General features: G+C 43.2%; 1 protein-coding gene across 1 annotated transcript in view; it reads right to left on the bottom strand.

The window, feature by feature from the left end:
* The window catches only part of LOC120242254 (integrin alpha-X-like), a 63,883-nt gene that overhangs the window by 32,478 nt on the left and 4,699 nt on the right, over positions 1-26,706 (bottom strand). The window contains exons 3-20 of the mRNA XM_039247885.1: positions 19,176-19,279; positions 18,808-18,878; positions 18,541-18,655; positions 16,796-16,926; positions 16,535-16,680; positions 16,138-16,291; positions 15,684-15,834; positions 15,380-15,453; positions 14,791-14,920; positions 14,539-14,681; positions 14,210-14,350; positions 13,908-14,117; positions 10,403-10,533; positions 10,114-10,271; positions 9,817-9,971; positions 7,393-7,524; positions 7,232-7,305; positions 6,875-7,016 (exon numbers count right to left, since the gene is read on the bottom strand). Of these exons, the coding sequence (XP_039103816.1) occupies positions 6,875-7,016; positions 7,232-7,305; positions 7,393-7,524; positions 9,817-9,971; positions 10,114-10,271; positions 10,403-10,533; positions 13,908-14,117; positions 14,210-14,350; positions 14,539-14,681; positions 14,791-14,920; positions 15,380-15,453; positions 15,684-15,834; positions 16,138-16,291; positions 16,535-16,680; positions 16,796-16,926; positions 18,541-18,655; positions 18,808-18,878; positions 19,176-19,279 (2,362 nt within the window). The remainder of the gene's footprint in view (positions 1-6,874; positions 7,017-7,231; positions 7,306-7,392; positions 7,525-9,816; positions 9,972-10,113; positions 10,272-10,402; positions 10,534-13,907; positions 14,118-14,209; positions 14,351-14,538; positions 14,682-14,790; positions 14,921-15,379; positions 15,454-15,683; positions 15,835-16,137; positions 16,292-16,534; positions 16,681-16,795; positions 16,927-18,540; positions 18,656-18,807; positions 18,879-19,175; positions 19,280-26,706) is intronic.

The raw sequence follows: 26,706 nt of genomic DNA, 5'->3' as shown, positions 1-26,706 counted from the left end.
AATAAAAAAAAAAAAAACAGTTGAACAGATCAATAAAACCAAAAGTTGGTTTTTTGAAAAAATAAACAAAATTGACAAACCTCTAGCCAGGCTTCTCAAAAAGAAAAGAGAGAACACCCAAATAGACAAAAACATGAATGAAAATGGACTTATTACAACCAACCCCTCAGAAATACAAGCAATTATCAGGGAATACTATGAAAAATTATATGCCAACAAACTGGACAACTTAGAAGAAATGGCCAAATTCCTAAATACACACTCACCACCAGAATTCACGTGGCAAGAGATAGAAAATCTCAACAGACCCATAACTAGTGAAGAAATCAAATCAGTTATCAAAAATCTCCCAACAAATAAAAGCCCTGGGTCAGATGGGTTCCCTGGAGCATTCTACCAGACACTTAAATAAGAGTTACTACCCATCCTTCTCAAGCTATTCCAAAAACTACAAATGAAAGGAAAACTTCTGGATTCATTCTACAAAGCTAGCATCACTTTGATTCCCAAACCAGACAAAGACCCAGCAAAAAAAGAGAACTACAGGCCAATATCCTTGATGAATACAAATGCAAAAATCCTCAACAAGATACTTGCAATTGAATGCAACAGCACATAAAAACAATTATCCACCATTATCATGCCTGGGTTACAGGACTGGTTCAATATTCACAAATTAATCAATGTGATACATCACATTAACAAAAGTTAAAACCATATGATTCTGTCAATAGATGCAGAAAAAGCATTTGCAAAATACAGCATCCCTTCTTAATAAAGACCCTGAGAAAGTTGGTATAGAAGTAACTTACTTAAACATCATAAAAGCCATCTGTGAGAAGCCCTCAGCCAACATCATCCCGAATGGGGAAAAACTGAGAGCTTTCCCCCTGAATCAGGAACACGACAGGGATGCCCACTCTCACCACTGTTGTTTAACATAGTGCTGGAAGTCTTAGCATCAGCCATCAGACAACAAAAGGAAATCAAAGGCATCAGAATTGGCAAAGAGGAAGTCAAACTTTCACTTTTCACAGACAACATGATACTCTACATAGGAAACCCAACAGACTCCACCAGAAGCCTACTAGAACTGATCCAAGAATTCAGCCAAGTTGTGGGTACAAAATCAATGTACAGAAATTGGTTGCATTTTTATACACCAACAACGAAGCAACAGAAAGAGAAATCAAGAAACTGATCCTATTCACAATTGTACAAAAAAACATAAAATACCTAGGAATAAATCTAACCAAAGATATAAGAGATCTGTATGATGAAAACTAAGGAAAACTTATGAAGGAAATTGAAGAAGACACAAAGAAATGGAAAAACATTCCATGCTCATGGATTGGAAGAATAAATATTGTTAAAATGTCATGACTACCCAAAGCAATCTACACATTCAATGCAATCCCAATCAAAATTGCACCAGCATTATTCTCAAAACTAGAACAAACTATCCTAAAATTTGTATGGAACCACAAAAGACCCCGAATAGCCAAAGTCATTTGGAAGAAGAAAACCAAAATGGGAGGCATCACCATCCCAGACTTTAGACTCTACTACAAAGCTGTCATCAAGACAGTATGGTTTTGACACAAAAACAGACACATAGATCAATGAAATAGAATAGAACTCAGATTTGGACCCAAAAGTATACAGCCAAGTAATCTTTGACAAAGCAGGAAAGAGTATCCAATGGAAAAAAGACAGCCTCTTTAACAGATGGTGCTGGGAGAACTGGACAGCAACATGCAGAAGAATGAAACCAGATCATTTTCTCACACCATACACAAAAATAAACTCAAAATGGATAAAGGATCTGAACATGAGACAGGAAACCATCAAAACCCGGAGGAGAAAGCCGGAAACAACCTCCTTGAACTCAACCTCAGCAATTTCTTACTTGACACATCACCAAAGGCAAGGGAATCAAGAGCAAAAGTGAGGGGCACCTGGGTGGCTCAGTCGGTTAAACGTCTGGCTTCAGCTCACGTCATGATCTCACGGTTTGTAGGTTCGTGCCCCGCGTCAGGCTCTGTGCTGACAGCCAGCTCAGAGCCTGGAGTCTGTTTCAGAGAATGAGAAAATATAGTTGCAAATATCAGATAAAGGGCTAGTATCCAAAATCTCTAAGGAACTCACCAAACTCCACACCCGAAAAACTAATAATCCAGTGAAGAGAAGGGCAGAAGACATGAACAGACGCTTCTTCAAAGAGGACATCCAGATGGCCAACAGACACATGAAACGATGCTCAGCATCCCCACTCATCAGGGAAATACAAATCAAAACCACACTGAGCTACCACCTCACGCCGGTCAGTGTGGCTAATATGAACAAATCAGGAGACTCTAGATGCTGGCGAGGATGTGGAGAAACGGGCACCCTCCTACACTGTTGGTGGGAATGCCAACTGGGGCAGCTGCTCTGGAAAACAGTGTGTAGGTTCCTCAAAAAATTAACAATAGAACTCCTCTATGACCAGCAGTAGCACTGCTAAGAATTTACCCAGGGGATACAGGGGTGCTGATGCATAGGGGCACATGTACCCCAATGTTCATAGCAGCACTCTCAACAATAGCACTCTCAACAATTTCCATAACATGTAAATAGCCTAAGTGTCGATCAACTGATGAATGGATCAAGAAGATGTGGTTTATCTATACAATGGAATACTACATAGCAATGAGAAAGATTGAAATCTGGCCATTTGTAGTAACGTGGATGGAACTTCAGGGTGTTATGCCAAGTGAAATAAGTCAGGCAGAGAAGGACAGATACCATATGTTGTTTTCACGTATAGGTGGATTAGGATGAACTTAATGGAGGACCATGGGGGAGGAGAAGGGGGACAATAGTTGCGGAGAGGGAGGGAAGCAAACCATGAGAGACTCTTGAATCCTGAGAACAAACTGAGGGCTGATGGGCGTGGGGGAGAAGGGAAGGGAGGTGTTGGGCACGGAGGAGGGCACTTATTGGGATGAGCACTGGGTATTATATTGAAATCAGCTTGACAATAACCTATTTAAGGAAAAAAAAAGAATTATTCACCACAATCAGATGGGATTCATTCCTGGGTTCAGGGCTGGTTCAGTGTTTGCAAATCCATTAATATGATACATCACATTAATAAAACAAAGGATTAGAAACATATGATCCTGTAAATAGATGCAGAAAAGGCATTTGACAAATTACCGTATCCTTAATAAAAACTCTCAAGAATGTCAGGCTAAAAGCAACATACCTGAACATCATAAAAGCCATATATGAAAAGCCAACAGCTAATATCGTCCTCAAAGGAGAAAAACGTAGAGCTTTCTGCCTGAGATTAGGAACACGACAGTGTTGTTCACTCTCACCACTGTTGTTTAGCATTGTGTTGGAAGCTCTAGTATCAGGACCAAAATGAAATAAAAGGAATCAAAATTGGCACGATGAAGTCAAACTTTCACTTTCTGCAGATGACATGATACTCTACATGGAAAACCCGACAGACTCTACCAAAAAGCTGCTAGAACTGATTCATGAATTCAGCAAAGTCACAGTATCCAAAATCAATGTACAGAAATTGTTTGTATTTCTATACACCAATAATGAAGCAACAGAAAGAGAAATCAAGACATCGATCCCATTCACAATTGCACCAAGAACCATAAAATACCTAGGAATAAACCTAACCAAAGAGGTAAAAGATCTGTATGCTGAAAACTATAGAAAACTTACAAAGGAAATTGAAGAAGACACAAAGAAATAGAAAAACATTCCATGCTCATGGATTGGAAAAATAAATATTGTTAAAATGTCAATACTACCCAAAACAATCTACACATCCAATGCAATCTCAATCAAAATTGCACCAGTATAGGAGGATTAGGAGGAACTTGACGGAGGAACAAGGGGGAGAAGAAGGGGGGAAATGGTGGGGGAAAGGGAGAGAGGCAAACCATGAGAGACTCTCGAACGCTGGCAAAAACTGAGGACTGATGGATGTGGGGGGGGGGGGGGGGGGGATGGGCATGGAGGAGGACACTTGTGGGGATGAGCACTGAGTGTTATGTGGAAACTAATTTGACAATAAACTATTTGAAAAAAAAAACAAAATAAGAATAGTACAAAATATTGATATTCGACAAATTTAGAATAAAAATGTCATTGTTCCCCCCCCCAAAAAAAAATTGCACCAGCATTCTTATCAAAGCTAGAACAAAATATTCTCAAATTTGTATGGAACCTCAAAAGACCCCAAATAGCCAAAATAATGTTGAAAAAGAAAACCAAAGTGTCAAGAAACACAATCCCAGACTTTAGCCTCTACTACAAAGCTGTAATCACAAGACAGTATGGTTTGGGCACAAAAACAGACACATAGACCAATGGAATAGAATAGAGAATCCAGGGACGCCTGGGTGGCTCAGTCCGACTTTGGCTCAGGTCATTATCTCCTGGATCGTGAGTCAAGCCCTGCGTCCGGCAGCCTGGAGCCTGCTTCAGATTCTGTATCTCTCTCTCTCTCTGACCCTCCCCTGCTCATGCTCGCTCTCTCTCTCTCTCTCTCTCTCTCTCTCTCTCTCTCAGAAATAAAACATTATAAAAAATAGAATAGAGGACCCAGAATTGGACCCATATATGTATGGCCAACTAATCTTTGGCAAAGCAGAAAAGAGTATCCAATGGAAAATAAGACAGTCTCTTTAGCAAATAGTGCTGGGAGAACTGGACAGCAACATGCACATGAATGAAACTAGAGCACTTTCTTACACCATACACAAAAATAAACTCAAAATGGATGAAAAACTTAAATGTGAGACCAGAAATTATCAAAACCCTAGAGAAGAAAGCAGGCAACAACCTCTTTGACCTCAGCCGCAGTAATTTCTTGCTTAGCACATCTACAAAGGGAAGGGAATCAAAAGCATAAGTGAACTATTGGGACCTCATCAAAATAAAAATCTTCTGTACTGCAAAGGAAACAATCAATAAAACTAAAAGGCAACTGTTGGAATAGGAAAAGATATTTGCAAATGATATATCAGATAAGGGGTTAATATCCAAAATCTATAAAGAATTTGCCAAACTTATCACCTAAAAAAAACAAATAATCCAGTCAAGAAATGGACAGAAGACATGAATAGACAGTTTTCCAAAGAAGACATCCAGATGGCCAACAGACACATGAAACAATGTTCCACACCGTTCATCATCAGAGAAATACAAATCAAAACCACACTGAGATACCACCTAACGCAGGTCAGAGTGGCTAAAGTTAACTCAGGAAACAACAGATGCTGGTGAGGATGTGGAGAAAGGGGAACCCTCTTGCACTGTTAGTGAGAATGCAAACTGGCGCAGCCACCCTGGAAAACAGTGTAGAGGTTCCTCAAAAAATTTAAAATAGAATTATCCTATGACCCAGCAATCTGGAATTTATCTGAAGAATACAGGAGTGCTGATTGATAGGGGCACATGTACCTCTATAGCAGCCCTTTCAATATTAGCCAAATTATGGAAAGAGCCTAAGTGTCTATCAACTCATAAATCGATAAAGAAGATGTGGTTTATATATACAATGGAATACTATTTGGCAATGAGAAAAAAATGAAATTTTGCCATTTGCAGCAACAAGGATGAAACTGGAAGATATTATGCTAAGTGAAGTAAGTCAGTCAGAGAAAAACAGATACCATATGTTTTCACTTAATAGAAGACCATGGGGGAAGGAAGGGGGGGAGGATAGTTACAATCAGAGAGGGAGGGAGGCAAATCATAAGAGACTCTTAAATACAGAGAAGAAACTGAAGGTTGATGGGGGGGGTGGGGAGCAGAGGAAAGGGGAAAATGGGTGATGGGCATGGAGGAGGGCACTTGTTGAGATGAGCACTGGGTGTTGTATGTAAGTGATGAGTCACAGGAATCTACCCCCAAAACCAAGAGCACACTATACACTGTATGTTAACCAACTTGACAATAAATTATAGTAAAAATAAACATTTAAAAATTAAATAAATAAATAAAAACTTTAAAAAGAAAAGAAAACTAAAAAGAAACGGACCAGAACCAGTCACGACCACTGACTGTCTCTGAGTATGCACAAATGTCCAATGTATGAACTCTTGACATAGAAGGACCTAAAACCCTACTCTCAGATCATGTTATGGATGCCAATCTCTGGTAATGGATAGCATGAAAACATATCCAGAAGCTTCTCACAGGCACAGACAACAAAATGACTTCAACCTTATCAATTTCCTTTATCTGATTCTGAAATCACATAGCTCCTCTCCCCTGTAAACAGACTCTTTTTGTTTGCCTTAACAATCTCTGACTCTCCCCCTTAGAGAAGGTGGATAAGAGGCTGGCTTTCCCATCTGGTTTGGCTGCCTCTCCAATAAACTTCCCATGCTGCACACTTGATGTCTCAGTGATTGACTATGGTGTGCCTCAGGCATACAGACTGAGGTCTACCAAAGTATGCAAAGCCCTGATCTAAAGTAACCAATAAATTCAACTCTTTCTTCTACAGAACAGTGTTTTGAACTATGTGAAGGCCAAGATGTGTTTTCTCTAAAAGAGGAATATTGATATGGTGTGTAAAACAAATAAATTTAAGGCAGGGTCCTCTCTCTCTCCACATTAGCATCCTCATGGGAACTCACTCCTGATAGTATCTCTAAAATATAATACCCAGCGTTGGATACACCATGAGCCAAGGCAAGCCCCAACAATATAACCGTTTTCATCCAACAGTGATCAGCCCAGAGCTCTTGCCTTATAAGAGGCTGCTTAGCACCTGCCTGAGCTCTGAACCAAGCACAGGAGTCTCTGCTGAACCCCAACCATCGGCTGCTTTCTTCCCCAGAAAGAATAATACCTGGCTCCTTGCCACACGACGATAAGACAGCCCTGGCGGGTAGAAGAAGGTCACTGAAGTTCCATAGGAGTCTTCACCATCATTCCACACTGTCACTTTCATATTCAGTTCCAGGGTACTCCCCACCACCAGAGTCTTCAAGCTAGGTGTTGGGGTAGAAGGCAGGAGATGACTCTGAGACTGGGGCTAGAAAAGGTCTGGGGGTGAAACATAGAGTGGGAAAGTAGGGAAGAGATGAGATACAGGTTGTCTGTTTCTGAGCACAGTATAGAAGTTTTAGAGAGAGACAGAGCAGAAGTTCCAGGTTCAAAAAGAGGGGTTGGGGAGCCAGGGCAGGTCTAAAGAGTGGTAGCTCACCCTGAGAAGTCAAAGGAGATGCCAAGGTCATCCTGGCAGACGTGGTCAGTTCCACAATTCTTCTCAAAGGGAAGCTGAGAAGGAAGCAAAGTAAGGTTTTCTCCAAGATCTGGAGTCACACCCTCCACTCCCTTCTGGAAGATTCCAACACCAGGACTCACAGAGGCCGTGAAGTATCGCTGAGCATCCACAGCCAATATAGGCTGGAGGTTTCCAAAGGAAGGGATAGGTTTGCCCACCAGGGAGAAGTTGAGACGCAAGGTGATGGGGGTCACCACGTCCTCCACACAAGCCTAAAGAATGGACATTAAAGACAGCAGTGGCTAAGGGATGCATCTTCACAGTCACTAACTGTGTACTGTTCCCTCATATGTAAAATGCAGTTGGGGTAACGATGATACCCAGCTGTGCTCAATGGCTATAATTCACCATGCAGAACCTTTGCTTTTTTTAATTAATTTTTTAAAATTTACATCCAAGTTAGTTAGAATATAATGCAACAATGATTTCAAGAGTAGATTCCTTAATGCCCCTTACCCATTTAGCCCATCCCTCCTTCCACAGCCCCTCCAACAACCCTCTGTTTGTTCTCCATATTTAAGAGTCTCATGTTTTTCCCCCTCCCTGTTTTTATATTATTTTTGCTTTCCTTCCCTTATGATCATCTGCTTTATATCTTAAAGTCCTCATATGAGTGAAGCTACTTGATATTCGTCTTTCTCTGACTAATTTCGCTTAGAATGATACCCTCTAGTTCCATCCATGTAGTTGCAAATGGCAAGATTTCATTCTTTCTGATTGCCAAGTAATACTCCATTGTGTATATGTACCATATCTTCTTTATCCATTCATCCATCGATGGATATTTGGGCTCTTTCCATACTTTGGCTATTGTTGTTAGTGCTACTATAAGCATTGGGGTGCATGTGTCCCTTAGAAACAGCACACCTGTATCCCTTGGATAAATACCTAGTAGTCCAGTTGCTGGGTTGTAGGGTAGTTCTATTTTTAATTTTTGAGGAATCTCCATGCTGTTTTCCAGAGTGTCTGCACCAGTTTGCATTCCCACCAGCAGTGCAAAAGAGATCCTCTTTCTCCACATTCTCAGCAATATCTGTTTTTGTCTGACTTGTTAGTGTTAGCCATTCTGATGGGTATGAGGTGGTATCTCACTGTGGTTTTGATTTGTATTTCCCTGATGATGAGTGATGTTGAGCATCATTTCATGTGTCTGTTGGCCATCTGGCTGTCTTCTTTGGAAAAATGTCTGTTCATGCTTTAGTCCATTTCTTCACTGGATTATCTGTTTTTCTGACTGTTGAGTTTGATAAGTTCTTTACAGATTTTGGATACCAACCCTTTATCTGATATGCCATTTGCACATATCTTCTCCCATTCTGTTGGTTGTCTTTTAGTTTTGCTGATTGTTTCCTTCACTGTGCAGAAGCTTTTTATTTTGATGAGGTCCCAGTAGTTCATTTTGCTTTTGTTTCCCTTGCCTCTGGAGATGTGTTGAGTAAGAAGTTACTATGGTCAAGGTCACAGAGGTTCTTGCCTGCTTTCTCCTCTAGGATTTTGATGGCTTCTTGTCTTACATTTAGGTCTTTCATCCATTTTGAGTTTATTTTTGTGTATGGTGTGAGAAAATTATCTAGTTTCATTTTTCTGAATGTTGCTGTCCAGTTTTCCCAGGACCACTTGCTGAAGAGACTGTCTTTATTTTATTGAATATTCTTTCCTGCTTTGTCAAAGATGAGTTGGCCATACATTTGTGGATAAACTCTGCTTTGCCTATTTTCTGCCTTGGATTCCTTCCCCGCAGCCTCCCACACAGCTCACTCATTCTATTCAGGATCTTGCCAAACTCTACCTGCTCAAAAGATCTCCCTAATACCTTCTCTGATCTCCTCCCTGACTTTATCCTTTTTTTAAAATTTTAAAAATGTTTATTCATTTTTTTAAGAGAGAAAGAGCAAGAGCACAGCAGAGAGCAAAAGTGGGAGAGGGGCAGAGAGAGGGAGAGACAGCATTCAAAGTAGGCTCCAGGCTCTGAGCCATCAGCACAGAGCTTGACACAGGGCTTGAACTTGTGAACTGCAAGATCATGACCTGAGCTGAAGTCAGATGCTCAACTGACTGAGCCACCCAGGTGCCTTGACTTTATCTTTCTTCATGGTATTTATCACTACCTGACATCTATTATCTAGGAACTTGGTTGCTTTTGACCTTCCCCCAGAGTTTCCCTAAGCATGATTGTTTGGTCCACTGCTGCATCCCCAATGCCTCAGACAAGGCCTGTCTCAGAGAAGCAGCTCCTAAAAGATTCCCAGTACATCACCCCCTAGCTCTCCAAAACAGTGGTACTATCCTAAAATCCAGCTATGTAGCCTTGGCAGCTACAGGTGACCCATCCATTTATTCATTTGTTCACTCACTCATTCAGCTAATTCAGCACCTCCTATATGCCAGGTGCTGTGCTGGGACTGAGCCACAGTGAGAATCAGAACACACTCTGTTCTTTTCCTGCCCACCCCACTGCCAGCCTCAGAATCTCTGCCATCCCCAGGACTCCAAAGTCCCCTTACCAGGAGGAGCAACCTCACGGTCTCACAGTACTGCCTCAGCCCAAGGACTCGGACATGAGTCAGATTCCGGGCTTTTGTCTCTTCAAAGATGGCACGGGGATTCTGGCGGCCGGGGTCGAGGGTCAGGTCAAAGGTCACAGTGCTTTGGAGGTCACCTGTATGGGAATGGAGGGCATAAGGAAGGTTAAGAAAGTCAGAAATTCCTCAGGTGGAAAAGGATCAAGGCAGAAGACAGGAATCCTGAGCTGAGGGATTCCAAGGGTCAGAGTATCTTGAGTCAAAGAGGAGAGAACTCACCCAGCCGATTCTTGGGACTTTCATAAACATGAAGGCAGACATTGGCACCACCCAGTGCCTTGGCAGAAGCTGTCTCCTCCTGACACTCAAACGCAGACCTGGCAATCTCTGTAGCTGTGAATTGGAGACTCACCCACACCCTGAGCACAGGTCTGGTCCTATGAGTAGAACACTGAGATGATGGCAAGCCCCTGGTCCCAGGAGGACAACCTGGGATGGGGATCGGGAGGCTGGACTCCTAGGTGGACTCAGGATACCATCTGGAAGTGTCTGAGAAAGGCTTTCTCACCTTAGCAATAGCACATGTTCTTGGGCTCCCACAGCCAGGTCCACCAGTCCATCCTGGGTAAGGTCCTGACCCCCACTCAGTGACTGCCCCAAATACTGGAGGCTGGGAGAGAGCTGGGAGGCTGAGATCCGCTGGCAAGAGAGGGAAAGGCAAGTCAGGTTGAGGGTGAGGGAAACAAGTTGAAAATTAGCAACAAGAGGAACAGGGAGATATGAATATGGGAGACAGAAAGAAGAGGTGAGTAGTGAAAAGATGTCACCAGAAGTGCCTAAAAATAGGAGATAGGTGGGGAAATGATGACTAGAAAAGAGGAAAGATATCTAAGACATAAATGAAGACATGGTGATTGAAAGGCTGGCCTGGTGACCTGGGCCTCATTCATTCATTAATCTACTTAGCTTCCTCATGCTAAGTTTCCTCATGCTTCACATGGGGAAAATAATACCTCCGAGTTTAGCCATGAGTAGTAAATGAATTAATGCATATAGTTCTTTGAACAGCACCTGAAAAAGTCACTAGTCAGTTAGTGATTATGATGAGTATTAGGGCTAGATGGGACCTCAGAGCTCATCTGGCCCCACCTCCCAGTTGTCAGATAGTGCCAAGGCCACACAACCTTTAAGGGGTCAGCTCCAGACCTGAAATCCAATCCTCTGACACCATGCCCAAGGGCCCTTTTTGCGCCCAAGGATGACCATGTCTCTTTAGAGGACAAGGAAGGGCAAACTTGGGATGGGAAGTGGCTCTGTGTTCCTTCTCTTTTATTTCCATTGCTCCTGTAATGACAAATCCCTTGGAGAATGTGCCCTTTAAAATCTCTGGACCCTGCTGGGACTGGTAAAGATTAGGCATAGTCATAATAAAATAAAAGAGTAATGTACCAATTACTAATGGTGTCTAGAAAGGAAGAGGAAGGTAGTGATATACAAACCCAGTCAAATGGCCTCATGCTTAAGAAAACTGATCTCACCACCATATTCTCAGGTTTGTGTGGGGCCCAGTGGGAACAGAGTAAGTCCTTCCCAGTCAAGCATGTGGTGGGAAGGAAGAAAATTTTGGTGGGCCAGCAAATATGGAAAGGCCTCCTCCTAGAGTCTTTACACCCTCTTGGGTATAACTCAAGTGATATTTGCAGTTGAGGGTGTTCATAAGATATGCCTCTAAGCAGCTGTAGCAAGGTAAAGTTAAACCAGTTGGTGTGGAATTAATGCAGTTTCTTGACATCTGGTGTTATTGTCAACAAAGCCTTTTACTTTCTTCTTAAAGTTCCAAGTTCTTTAGTGGTGCCTGAGTGGCTTAGTAAGTTAAGCGTCTGACTCCTGATTTTGGCTCAGGTCATGATCTGCCAGTTTGTAAGATCAAGCCCTGTATCAGGCTCTGCACTAACAGTGCAGAGCCTGCTTGGGATTCTCTCTCTACCTCTGTCTGCCCCTCCACCACTAGCGTATCCTTGCTCTCTCTAAAAATGAATAAATAAACTTAAAAAAAGTTCCAAGTTCTTTAGAAACCCTTTTGTTGTTAAACTGTATTAACAATAGTTGATTATAACACTGTAACACCAATTATGTGCCAGGAACATATGTGTATTTATACTATGTATGTACATCATATGTACTAACTCATTTAATCCTCAGAGCAGTAGCCAAGTGAGGTTCGTTCTCTTATTATCACCATTTTACAGATGAGGAAACTGAACACAAAGAGATGTGTAATGACTAAGAACATGAAGCTGGAAAGTAACATGACTGCAGAGATCTTCTTCGACATTTTTGTTCCAACAACTTTTTGAGATATAATTCACACACCATACAATTTACTCTTTTAAAGCATACAACTTAGTGGTTTTAGGATGTTCTCAGTTATGCTACCATCACCAAATCAATTTTAGAACATTTTGATCACCCCCCCCGCAAGAAAACCCATACCCCTTATCACTCACCCCCATGTTCCTCATTTTCCTCCACTGCCAGCCCCTGACAACTTCTAATCTACTTTCTGTCTCTATGGACTTACCTATTCTTAACATTTCATATAAATAGAATCATACAATATGTGTCCTTTTGTTTCTGGCTTCTTTTTATTTAGCATTATGTTTTTCAAGATTCATCCATGTTGTAGCAAATACTAGTACTTCATTCCTTTCACAGGCAAATAATATTCCATCATATAAGTATTTATTTACAACAGAATTTATCTGTTCATCCGTCAATGGATATTTGGGTTGTTTCCACCTTTTGGATATTATTAATAATGCTACAATAAACATTGATGTGTAACTTTTTGTGTGGACCTAGGGTTTCGATTCTCTTTTTGTGTGGACATAGGGTGGAACTGCTAAGTCATACAGTAACTCTATGTATAGCCTTTTGAGGAACTGCCAGATGTGTTCCAAAGTAGCTGTAGCCTTTTACATTCACACCAGCAGTGTTTATGGGTACCAAATTTTCTCACAGTCTCATTAACACTCCTTATTATCTCTTTTTTTTTTTATTCTAGCCATGTCAGTGGGTGTGAAGTGATATCTCACTGTGGATTTGATTTGCTGATGACTAATGACTAATAATGTTTAACATCTTTTCATGTGCATATTGGTCCTTTGTTTATCATCTTTGGAGAAATGTCTATCCAAATCCTTTGCCTAGTTTTTAATTGAGGTTTTCTTTAACTTTTCCCATGGGAAGAAACCCTCCCTGCTCAGGAAAACCTGTCCCATTGGATGAAGTACTCCTGCCTAGACAGATATTTGGCAGGATTACTGATGACATGAGGAAATAGTCGTGAAGCATCCAGGGAGAAGGGGTGAGTAGACAGGCAGCCTGAGGCAGCCAGACCTAAACTGACTGGCAACAGAGAGCCACCAAGAGACCAAGCGCTGGGTTAGAAATCAGGACATTGGAACCTCCCTCATCACCATTCCTGATCCACTATAAATCTTGGACAAGTCACTGATCTTCTCCATGCCTCAGATTCCATCTCTAAAGTGGGTTTGCTAATGCCTGGGCTATGTACCTTGTAAAGCTGCAGGGGGATTAAAAGGTCTGGATAGAGAACTTACTCAAGAATCAAGTCCTCATACAAATAGGGAACATACCAATGTGTCCATTTCTAAAATTCCAGATTTCAGGCACCTGGGTGGCTTAGTCGGTTAAGCGTCCGACTTTCGTTAGGTCATGATCTCGCGGTTCGTGGGTTCGAGCCCCGCGTCGGGCTCTGTGCTGACTGCCAGCTCAAGGCCTGGAGCCTGTTTCAGAGTCTGTGTCTCCCTCTCTCTCTGACCCTCCCCTGCTCACGCTCTCTCTCTCTCTCTCTCTCTCCTAGAAATAAATAAAAAAACATTAAAGATATAAAATAAAATTCCAGATTTTGCTTGCTGCCTACAAGGTGCTCAGGCCTAGCCAAAGGAAGAAAGATAAGGGAAAGGAGAACTTTCTTGGTGGCAGTGTAGAAGACAGGGAGAAGCAAGGAGGAGGTGGTCTTAATAACAGAATTTGCGACTGGACCTCACCTGGCTGTGGGAGACGCTGATGCCCAGTTCTGAGGTTCCATGAAATATGTAGACAGCACCCCGGTTCTCTTGCTCTCCTGGGGCCCCGATGGCCACGTCTGTCAGCTTGTCCCCATTCACATCCCCCAGCACTGTCAGGGCTGCCCCAAAGCGGCCCCAGGGGTGGCCCTGCTCCCCACAGAGAACGGCCTCACACTGCCACTTAGCCTTCTGCAGAACAAACAAGTGTCAGGTCCGGACGCAGGCAACCCCTCCACCCCACACCCCGGCCCCACCCAACCCAAGTCTCATCACACACTTACCCCCTGGGGCAAGTGGCACATGGACACCTGCCCCCCCTGGGTTGGCTTGTAGTAATTGGGAGCCCCAATGAGGACGAGGTCAGAGCTGCCATCTCTGTTCACATCCACAGCGCAGAGGGAGGCCCCAAAGTAGGAGCCGATCTGGAGGGCAGAGCGTGAAGTCACCCTGCCTGCCGCTGGCAGTGGCAGCCCCTTCAGGGATAGGTCCCTCCTCTCCCCAGCCACCAGGACCTTCTCCCATGGACCCCAAAACCTCTTCTTCTCCTCCCTCTCTTCCCCTGGAGACCCTATCACTCTCATGTTTCACTCTGGCTTCCTCTACATCCAACCTGGGTCCCTGCGACTTCAGCATTTGGTCTCCATTGCTCAGATGTCCAGGTGAAGATGACAACCTTCCCAGTATGCTGATGGCGGGGGGCCCCCAGGATCAGGCTCTTCACCCCCTTCCAAAAGGCCAGCTCGGTGGAGTAACCTGAGGGGAGCAGGCCTCAGCATAAAAACTTCCTCTCTACTCCTCGAGCTCCTGCCCTTCCCAGGCAGCTCATCTCCCACCTGTGCCTCCAACCACAGCCTTTTCTCACCCAGGTAGGAGTCCCTCATATCCACATTCTCTTGAGACATGTTGATGAAAGTGGGTCTCATATTTTGGGGGTACAGGAAGGCTCCTCCAGACCAGGTGAAGCTCCCCACAGCCCCCAGAACTGGGCCATCCTGTGAGGAAAGGATTCCAGGGCTAAGCAGTTTCGAGTAAAAAAAAAAAAAAAGACAGCCTATTCTAAGGCAGTGCCTGCCACTGACTGCACTTACTTTTTTTGTGTGTTTAGTTTGAGAGGGAGAGAGAGAGAGAGAGAACAAGCAGGGGATGGGCAGAGAGAGAGGGAGAGAGAGAAAACAAGCAGGGGATGGACAGAGAGAGAGAATCCCAAGCAGGCTCTGTGCCAATAGCACAGAGCCCAACAAAGGGCTCAGTTCCACAAACTGCTAGAATATGACCTGAGCAAAAGTCAAGAGCTGGACACACAACAGACTGAGCCAGTCAGGTGCCCCCTGACTCCATTTATTATTTAGAATTCTCTTTCTCCACTCACTCGTGTAACACCTATCCTTACCTTCCCTCCTCCCACCTCTCCCTGCCTCCTACATCAATGGCCTGAAAGGAGCCCCACTCACAGGTGAGAACACAGCGCTGAAGCCCTCCTGGGACATCTCCAATTCAAAGGAACTACTGCTTATGGTCTGTGTACCTGGAAGGAAGCATGACACCTGGGTTCCAGGGGGAAAGATAGGCTTTGCCAAGTCTTTGAGAAGTAAGTACTTCTGCCAAGAGAAGTACACCTTAGCTTTAGCGGATCTAATGTTGGAGATTAATACCCAAAGGAGGGATTGGTGGCTATGACAAGTGGGTCCAGGTCCAAGAAGGGAAAGCATTTATGGGTGATGGTTTCCAAAATGAGTACTTTCATCTCTGACTTACCCTCAATGGCAAAGATCTTCTCTTTCAGTTTGTTTTGAATGTCTCTCAAAGCATCAAAATTCTCCACTGTAAAAATGTGCTCATGGGAGGGCTTCGATGCAATGGCATTTAATTCTTTCCAGGAATATGGCTGTTGAAAAGCCAATCCCACCTGTCCCCAACAAAGACCAGCTCAGTGAAAATAATCATAAATTTAATATGCCCGCCACATGCTGGGTGCTGACATCCCCCAATAACCCCCACAAGGTCAGTATTATTACACACAGTGTACAAATGAGAAAAATGAGGCTCAGACAACATTAGTGAATTTAGATCAGGGTCCCCATGCTGGAACACAGCTTTGATATTGAAGGTAGTAGAAGCTGAGAGAGCTGGGGATTTTGTCCTAGAAAGGGAAGTTGTCTTAAGAGGAAGTGAAGGGAGGAAGCGGTGGGAGGGCATTTCCACATCTTACCCCAACTGCATAGCGGATGATGCCTGCATCTTCAGCTCTAGGGATGACATCCTCATAACCCAAGGGGTCGCCTTCTTTCCGACCATCAGTGATGACAATAAGGATCTTGGAGGCATCTTTTCGGGCCCCATTTGAGGCACTGAGCAGTTGGTTTCTGTCAGAGAAAATCCAGAGACTTGTGAACAGAGCTGCCGCTAGCTCCTAATCCCTTTTGAGAACAAGGACATGACCCTTTCTATTGGAGGCTCCAGTCCCACCTGTAGGCCCTCAGACCCTGTGGTGAGGAGACCACAGGCTGAATTTCTGTCCCAGCCTGCCCCTCTTTCATGGAGACAGATGAGGCCTAAAGGAAGACCCAGATGCTTTGGGGAAGGACCTAGGAGAAGGCAGGACTCACGTGACCATTTGGATGGCTGTAGCTGTGTAAGTGAGCCCGTTCAGCTGGACTACAGAATCCACCAGGCCTAGTGGGTTTGAGCTGTGTATGAAGTCTTTGAAAGTGAAGTGCACCCGAACATCGCGGGAGAACTGCATCAGGGAGAACTGGGAGAATTGCAGGGGTTGGGAGCCAAGGCCACTTGACCAGAACCCCAGGAACCACACCCACAAACTCCCACAGGGGCCCTGTACACTTGCCTTCCCTCCCCCAAGGGCATACCTGGGTGCTAGGTCTCTGGAACTGGCTCATCACAGCCTTCACAAAATTCAACATCTTGCTAAAATCTCTGGAGGAGATGCTGCCTGAGCCATCAATCAGCAACACAATATCCTGCTCCTGCCTTGGACACTCTGAGAAAGGAAGTGGCACCAGTCCTCCAAGGAACACTCCCAGAGCCCAGGACCTCAGCATCCCGGCCACAAGAACTCACCACCCCTCAACCCAAGGACTTCCTTAACTCCTGCCTAGAATAGGGCCCTTTGGCCTCCTTAAGTCCCTAAAGAGGCTACATCTGTGATTCAGCTGCTCACACCTGTGTAGTCAGCCTGGCTGATAAGAAAACAAACAAACAAACGAACTGAAGTTCCTGTAATCCAGATGGTAAGAAACTGGGAGCCTCTCCTACCTTGGCAGTTTCTGCCCCTCTCCCAAGCCCTACTTCACTCTCTCCCCCACATTCCCACAATCCAGCAGTGAAAAGAGCCTGCTCCAGCCGCTGGCCAGAATTTGTCCTCATTAGTCATTGCCAGACTGTACTTTTGTTAATTTTTTAAAAAATTTTTAATGTTTTTATTTATTTCTGAGAAAGAGAGAGATACAGAGTGAGCAGGGGAGGGTCAGAGGGAGAGGGAGACACAGAATCTGAAACAGGCTCCAGGCTCTGAGCTGGCTGTCAGCACAGAGCCCCATGTGGGGCTCGAACCCACAAACCATGAGATCATGACCTGAGCCGAAGTCGGATGCTTAACTGACTGAACCACCCTGGCGCCCCTTGTTAAATATTTTTAATATCGTCCCTGGCAATAGCCACACACTGACCCTGTTCTGTGCTCAGCTTAAATATGGGCCCCTAGTTCTATCCTGAGTGAATTAAAAATTGGTTCAAAAGCTCTCCCATTTCTCTAAGAAGAGACCTCCCAGCCTCCCTCTTTTTTTCCCAGAAGTTCCCACCAGACAGTGGTGTCCTGGGTGTTCTTATGCGAGCCCAGATTCCTACAGGTAAAGTCTAGGAGGTGGTGGAAGGGAACTCCATCCAGTGGCCATATGTCATTTTCCCCAAGGGCTTGAGTGTAAATGTGAAACTAAGGAGGGGCCTAGGGTGCACACATGCATTCATGCATACATATTCACATACACATACATACACACATAAAACCATTCCTACTCATATGCACACATATGCACATATACTCATATATATACATGCATGTAAATGCACATACAGACACATATGCATGCACATATGTATGTACACAAATATGCATCCATGTACATAGACACATACACAAATATACGCACACAGAGCTCAGACTGTCTGCGCCCTCATCACTCTTTCCCAATCTGCTACGCAAACCAATTTGTTATACTCCTGGGTGTATTAGGTGAAAACAAATCCCCTTCCCCCTAAAAACAATGGCAGCTAGCATTAATTGAGCCCTTACCATGTGCTAAACCCTGGCCATGGATCATCTTCTGTCACTCTCAGGGTTGGGTGTCATTATCCCTGTCTCACAAAACTGAAGCTCCAAGATGGTTAGGTCATAGAAAAGTGGAACAGCAACATGGCAAGGTGTGAAAGCAGGCAGTGACTACCTAAACCCATGTTCGGAACTGCTATACCATCCAGTAAATATTTTTTCCCAGATCTCTCTTTTATCAACTCTGGCAAAAGTGTCTCTGGCCCGGTATACTCCCAGTCACAAGTGTGTGGGCTCCTCCAAGGAGCCAGTAGCCCCCACACTCACCCTGCAGGGCAGCCGGGTGCCTCTGGACCTGCCCAGAAGGGGAAGCCAGCAGGAAACAGAACCCGGTCAAGTACACGTTCTCCTTGCATATATGGTGCACTGTGGGGCCGCAGGCCTAAGGACAGAGGTACCTGATGGGAGGGGCTGCCCTTGTCTCCATCCCATCCTTCCATCCCAGTATCTTCACCCTCCCCAAGACTCCCACCCCCACTAGCCTCAGGTCCCCACTCCTTCCCTCAGGACAGCTCTGCAACCCAGGTAACTCACCAGCAGCTGAGAAGGGTTGGTGGAGGCTGCCAGGGACAGGCCGAGGGACATGTTCACAGCTTCTGGGGGAACTGAGGGGACAGATATATGCATGGTCACCCTCAGATCTGTGTAAGATCTGGGCAGGGGTAACCTCAACCCTGCAAGACAAGGAGGTCTGGCAGGTGAAAGGAGCTTTCAGGTCTTGATAGAGCCATGAGGGTACAGGGGCGTGATGGGCAGGGAGGCTATGAAAGGGTCAGAAAGCCTGCCAGAGGGTTAGAGTCTCCAGACACAGCTGGAGCTAGGAAGTGGTTCTTCTGTGCTCCCCTCAGGTCCCCAGAGCATAGGAGTTTGGACCTGGGTCCCAGGGAGAGGCAGTGACTCACTCTTCAGGTGGACGGGCTCACACTTGCCCGTGCTGTATTGACACTGGTAGAGGCCACCTGTCTGGTTGGCAGCCTTTGATTCCTGGGGGGCTCCAACCATTACCCTGGGGGGAGACAAAGAACATTGAAGTTAACAATGCGGACAGTGGAGCCAGACCGCCACCCAGCAAGTTTGCTTCACCTTTCTAAGCCTCAGAGTCATTATCTGCAAAGTGGAGATTAATAACAATTTCAGTTACACATGGGAGGGATATTTGTCTCTCTTGTTCTCCTGTATATGCCTGGTTCCTGAGACATTTAGTAGTAAGGGCTCAATAAATATTTCTTGAAAGGTTGATGCCTACCTACCTTATAAGATTATCGTGAGGACTATATTAGTACTCATCTAGAGATACAAATCAAAACGACACTGAAATATCACCTCACACCTGTCAGAATGGCTAAAATCAACACAAGAAACAACAAGTGTTGGCAAGGATATGGAAAAAAGGACCTCTCATATATTGTTGGTGAGAATGCAAACCGGTGCAGCAACTGTGGAAAACAGTATGAAGTTTCCTCAAAAAGCTACAAATAGAATTACTGTATAATTCAGCAATCACACTCCTGGGTATTTACCCAAAGAATACAAAAATACTAATTCAAAGGGATACATGTCTATAGCAGCGTTACTTATAATAGCCAAGATATGGAAGCAGCCCATCTCCATCAATTGATAGATAAATAGATAAAGAAGATGTGGGAGATATATATATATAATATATATATATATAATATGTATATATATATACGAATATATATATGAATATTATTCAGAAATAAAAAGAATGACATCTTGTCATTTGCAATAACATAGATGGAGCTAGAGAGTATAATGGTAAGTGAAATAAGTCAGAGGACAAATACCATATGATTTCATTCATGTGGAGTGTAAGAAACAAAATAAATGAACAAAGGGAAAAAAAAGAGAGACAAACCAAGCAACAGACTCTTAATTATAGAGAACAAACTGATGGTTACCAGAGAGGAAGAGAGTAGGGTGATGGGTTAAATAGGTGATGGTGATTACGGAGTGCATTTGTCATGTATGGTACTGGCACAAAAACATACACTCAGATCAATGAAACAGAATAGAGAACCCAGAAATGGACTCACAAATGTATGCCCACCTAATCTTTGACAAAGCAGGAAAGAATATCCGATGGAATAAGACAGTCTCTTCAGCAAATGGTGCTGGGAAAACTGGACAGAGTCATTGAAGAAAATGCACCTGGACCACTTTCTTACACCATACACAAAAATAAACTCAAAATGGATGAAGGATATGGATGTGAGACAGGAAACCATCAAAACTCTGGAGGAGAAACCAAGAAACAACGTCTTTGACCTCAGTTGCAGCAATCTCTTACTCAACACATCTCCAAAGGCAAGGGAATAAAAAGCAAAAATGAACTACTGGGACCTCATCAAGATAAAAAGTTTCTGTCATGGTTTGCCTTTCTCCCTCTCCCCCACTATTTACCCCCTTTTTCTCCCCCACGGTGATGGGCATGGAGGAGGGCACTTGTGGGGATGAGCACTGGGTGTTATATGGAAACAAACTTGACAATAAACTATTTGTAAAAAAATAAAATAAAATAAAGATAAAAAGCTTCTGCACGGCAAAGGAAACAATCAACAAAACTAATAGGCAACAGATGGAATGGGAAAAGATAGTTGCAAATGACATGTAGGGTAAAGGGCTAGTATCTAAATCTATAAGGAATTCACCAAACTCCACACCCAAAAAACAAACAACCCAGTGAAGAAATGGGCAGAAGACATGAACAGACACTTCCCCAAAGAGGACATCCAGATGGCCAACAGACACATGAAACGATGCTCAGCATCCCTCCTCATCAGGGAAATACAAATCAAAATCACACTGAGCTACCACCTCACGCCAGTCAGAGTGGCTAAAATCAGCAAATCAGAGAACTCTAGATGCTGTCGAGGATGTGGAGAAACCGGCACCCTCCTACACTCTTGGTGGGAATGCCAACTGGGGCAGCTGCTCTGGAAAACAGTGTGTAGGTTCCTCAAAAATTTAACAACAGAACTCCCCTATGACCCAGCAATAGCACTGCTAGGAATTTACCCAAGGGATACAGGGGTGCTGATGCATAGGAGCACATGTACCCCAATGTTCATAGCAGCACTTTCCACAATAGCCAAATCATGGAAACAGCCTAAATGTCCATCAACTGACAAATGGATAAGGAAGATGTGGTTTAGTAGGGGAGGCAAGATGGTGGAGAAGTAGGGAGCTCGGTGCATTTTGCTTGCCCCCATCTCTCATACAGAAAAGGCCTGAAGTCATAGGACACTGAGCCACAGGAGTTTGGGAAGAGAAAGAGACAGAGTACACTGGGAAGGCAACCTCATAAGTGCAAACTGGGGAAGATAAAAGCGGGCCAAGACTGGGGACACGGAGGGAGGGGAGTCCCCATCATGGGGAGCTGAGGGGAAAAGAAAGAGCTGCTGAAACTGCTCATAGAACTGTCCCTGGAGAAGAGAAAAACCTCCGCTCGGACAGAGAGTGTTCTTAATTCTATCTGGGGTGCTGACTTTGATCTAGGGGCCCCCAGTCCCAGATGGCGCTGCTCCACTGCTCTCCCGGCTCCATCCCCGGTGGCAGGGGCAGGGGTGGGGGTGGGGGGTGCGACTGACCTAAGGCTGCGCCACTGCCCTTCAGGGTCAAGCCTTGGCGGCAGGGAAGTGGCCTATCCGAGGCTGCGACCCGCCGCTTCCCTGCCTCGACCCCCCCGCGCAGGGAAGCAGCGACCTGCGGGACTGTGTTTCAGCGAGATCAATAAAGCGTGTGGACTGGGACCTGGAAACGAGGCGGGGCTTGGGACATAGAGCATGGCCCACCTTGGCTACTCCTGCAGCACAGGGAGATCGCACCCAAAAGAGTGATTTGCAATGCCTGGTTCCAGAAGGGACTGGGGCACCGCCATTTTTCTCCCCACAACCACAAGGCAGGACTGCAGTGGAGGTAAGACCTGGCTACACCAAACCACGCCCATCCCCACTAGAGAGCTGCTTTTTGTTTTGTTTTGCTTTGTTTTTTAGTGGAGCCCAGGGCAAGCCAACATGGATACACTGCTGTGATTAATTCTAGATCAATTCATTCTATTCAGATATATTTTCCTTGTCTCATTCATATCCCTCCCCTCTGCTGGACTGGGCACTCTGATCATTGGTTAGCTTAAACAGTCACATTAAATCCATTCTCTAGATGTATATTCTACACCTCTACTGCTACCTTTCTCTCTCTCTCTCTCTCTCTCTCTCTCTGGAGTAATCAGACTATATAGTTTCTCTGAGTAACATTATCTTCGTTTCTTTCTCTTAGCCTCTTACCATATTCTCCACTTTCTCTCTCTGAATTAAGCCTCTTAGTCTCTCTGCCTTGTCGTTGTCCAGTTTCTCTTCCTCTCCGCCCTGTCATTTCTCTCTTTGTATATGCTCTTCCATCATCACTGCATACACCCTGCTCTTTATTTGTAGCTGGGAATTCTCATTTTATGTCTCTAGACTCTCCTTTGTCTTTTGGGTTTTTCCTTTTTTCTTTTCTTTTCTTTTCTTTTCTTCTTTTTTCTTTTACTTTTTTTAATTTTAATTTTTATTATTTGTTTTTTCTCCTTCCTCTTTATTTCTTTGTTTTTCGTCCTTTCTTTCTTTTTCATTTTCCCTTTTGGTTTGCGTGTTTGTTGGATTTGTCTGTGCATTTGTGTGCCTTTCTTCCTTGTGTGTTTGTCTGTCTGTTTTATTTTCCAAGGCTACCTCAAGAAACAAGCCAAAGTATACATGGTGGAGAGTCCCAAATACCACTATGAGTAGGGAATTAAATTAAAAAAAAAAAAAACCCAAAGTCTCAACAAGACAGACCAAGAGTCATCATTCAAAGAATGCATCCTGAACGGACAGGCCTTGGACAGTAAAGAGCCTTCTTTAATACAGCAGTACTCGCAGGTGGAGCGTGTATAATAAGCTTTTAAAACTAACAAGGGACAAAAGCTAGCCAAAATGACAAAACAGAAGAACTCTCCTCTAAAGAAATTCCAGGAAGAATTGACAGCTAAAGAACTGCTCAAAACAGATATAAGCAACATAACTGAACAAGGATTTACAATAATAGTCATAAAATTAATCGCTGGGATTGAAAAAGGCATGGAAGACTTCAGAGAAACTATTGCTACAAAGACTATGGAGCTTAAAAATACTTGTGATGAATTAAAAAATGCTATAAATGAGGTGCATAATAAAATGGAGGCATCCAATGCACACATTGAAGTGGCAGAGAGGAGAATAGGTGAATTAGAAGACACAATTATAGAAAAAGAGGTAGCCAAGAAAGAGAGCTAAACAGATCCAGGGACACGAAAGGAGAGTTTGAGAGCTGAATGATACAATCAAACGAAATAATATCCATATCATAGGAATTCCAGAAGAGGAAGAAAGAAAGGCGATGAAGGAGTCCTTGAACACATGATAGCAGAGAACTTCCCCAATCTGGGGAAGGAAACAGACATTGAAATCCAAGAGGCACAGAGAACTCAGAAGTAACTTGAATCGATCTTCTGCAGGACATATCCTAGTGAAACTGGCAAAATATAAGGACAAAGAGAGAATTCTGAAAGCAGCTAGGGATAAAAGGGCCCTAACATACAAAGGGAAACCTATCAGAGTGGTGACAGACCTATCTACTGAAACTTGGCAGGCCAAGGAATAGCAGGAAATCTTCAATGTGATGAAAAGGGAAAATATGCAGCCAAGAATCCTCTATACAGCAAGCCTGTCGTTCAGAATAGAAGGAGAGAAAATGTCTTCCCAAATAAACAAAAATTGAAAGATTTCGTCACCACTAAACCAGCCCTACAAAAAATCCTAAGGGAGACTCTATGAGGGAAATGTTGCAAGGAACACAAGGTACCAGAGACACCACCACAAGCATGAATCCTACAAAGTACACAATGACTCTAAACCCATATTTTTCAATAATAACCCTGAATGTAAATGGGCTAAATGCTCCAATCAAAAGACATAGGGTAGCAGAATGGATAAAAAACCAAAATCCATCTATTTGCTGTCTACAAGAAACTCATTTTAGACCTGAGGAAACCTTCAGATTGAAAGTAAGGGGATAGAAAAATAAATATCATGCTCCTAGAAGTCAAAAGAAGGCTGGAGTAGCTATACTTATGTCAGACAAACCAGACTTTTAATGAAAGGTAGTAACAAGGGATGAAGAAGGGCATTATATAATAATTACAGGGTCTATCCATCAGGAAGAGCTAACAATTATAAATGTCTATGCACCAAATACGGAAGGACGCAAATACATAAAACAATTAATCACAAACAGAAACACTTATGGATAAGAATGTGCTAATAGCAGGGGACTTTAACACTCCACTTACAGCAATGGATAAATCAACTAGACAGAAAATCACTAAAGAACCAATCGACTTGAATGACACATTGGACCAGATGGATTAGACAGGTATATTTAGAAGTCTACATGCTGAGGCCATGGAATTCACTTTCTTCTCAAGTGGCACATACTCCAAGATAGATCACATACTGGGACATAAAGCAGCCCTCAATAAATATAAAAGAATTGAGATCATACCATGCAAACTTTCAGATCACAGTGCTATGAAACCTGAAATCAACCACAAGAAGAAGTCTGGAAAACCTCCAAAAACATGGAGGTTAAAGAACACCCTAGTAAAGAATTAATGGGCTAATCAGGCAATTAGAGAAGAAATTTAAAAATATATTGAAACAATTGAAATTTAAAATATATCAATTTAAACTCTATTGTATGTGTCTAATGCAGTCCTAAGTGGAAATTTTATTTCTTTTCAGGCCTATTTCAAGAAATTAGAAAAAGCACAAGTGCAAAATCTAAGAGTTCACCTAAAGGAACTAAAGGCAGAGCAACAAGAGCACCCCAAACCCAGTAGAAGAGAAATCATAAAAATCAGGGCAGAAATAAACAATATAGAATACAAAAGAAAAAAAAACAGTTGAACAGATCAATGAAACCAAAAGTTGGGTTTTTGAAAAAATAAACCAAGCTGACAAACCTCTAGCCAGGCTTCTCAAAAAGAAATGAGAAAGCACCCAAATAGACAAACTCATGAATGAAAATGGACTTATTACAACCAATCCCTCAGAAATACAAGCAATTATCAGGGATACTATGAAAATTATATGCCAACAAACTGGACAACTTAGAAGAAATGGACAAATTCCTAAACACACATTCACTACCAAAATTCACATGACAAAGGATAGAAAATCTGAACTGACCCATAACTAGTGAAGAAATCGAATCAGTTATCAAAAATTTCCCAACAAATAAGAGCCCTGGGCCAGATGGCTTCCCTGGGGAATTCTACCAGACATTTAAATCACAGTTAATACTTATTCTTCTCAAGCTATTTCAAAAAAAAGAAATGGAAGGAAAACTTCGTGACTCATTCTACAAACCCAGCATCACTTTGATTCCCATGTCAGACAGAGACCCAGCAATAAAAGAGAACTACGGGGGCTCCTGGGTGGCTAGGTCAGTTGAGTGTCCAACTTTGGCTCAGGTCATAATATCACGACTCATAGATTCAAGCCCCATATGAGGCTCTGTTCTGACAGCTAGCTCAGAGCCTGGAGCATGTTTTGGGTTCTGTATCTCCCTCTCTCTTGACCCTCCCCTGCTCATGCTGTCTCTCTCTGGGAAATAATTTTTTTTTTTAAAAGAGAACTACAGTCCAATATCCTTGATGAATACGGATGCAAAACTCCTCAACAAGATACTTGAAAATCATTTCAACAGCACATAAAAAGAATTATCCACCATGATCAAGTGGAAATCATTCCTGGATTACAGGGCTGGTTCAAAATTTGCAAATCAATCAATGTGATTGATTGATTATTGAGACATAAAGCAGCCCTCAATAAATATGAAAGAATTGAGATCATACCATGCAAACTTTCAGATCATAATGCTTTGAAACTTGAAATCAATCACAGGAAGAAGTCTGGAAAACCTCCAAAAACACGGAGGTCAAAGAACACCTTACTAAAGAATCAATGGGCCAATCAGGCAATTAGAGGAGATTTAAAAAATATATGGAAACAAATGAAAATGAAAATAGAGCAACTCAAACTCTATAGGATGCGGCAAAGGCAGTCCTAAGAGGAAAGTACATTACACTCCAGGCCTATTTCAAGAAATTAGAAAAAGCACAAGTGCAAATTCTAACAGCTCACCTAAAGGAACTAGAGACAGAGCAACAAGAGCACCCCAAACCCAGTAGGAGAAGAGAAATAATAAAATTCAGAGCTGAAATAAACAACATAGAGACCAAAGAGACAATTTAACAGATCAATGAAACTAAAAGTTGGTTTTTTGAAAAAAATAAACAAAATTGACAAACCTCTAGCTAGGCTTCTCAAAAAAAAAAAAAAAAAAAAAAAAAAA

The sequence above is a fragment of the Hyaena hyaena genome, unplaced genomic scaffold (genome assembly GCF_003009895.1).
Source record: "Hyaena hyaena isolate Hyena2069 unplaced genomic scaffold, ASM300989v1 scaffold_306, whole genome shotgun sequence".
Taxonomy (NCBI): domain Eukaryota; kingdom Metazoa; phylum Chordata; class Mammalia; order Carnivora; family Hyaenidae; genus Hyaena; species Hyaena hyaena.
This window is presented reverse-complemented; position numbering and strand designations above follow the sequence as displayed.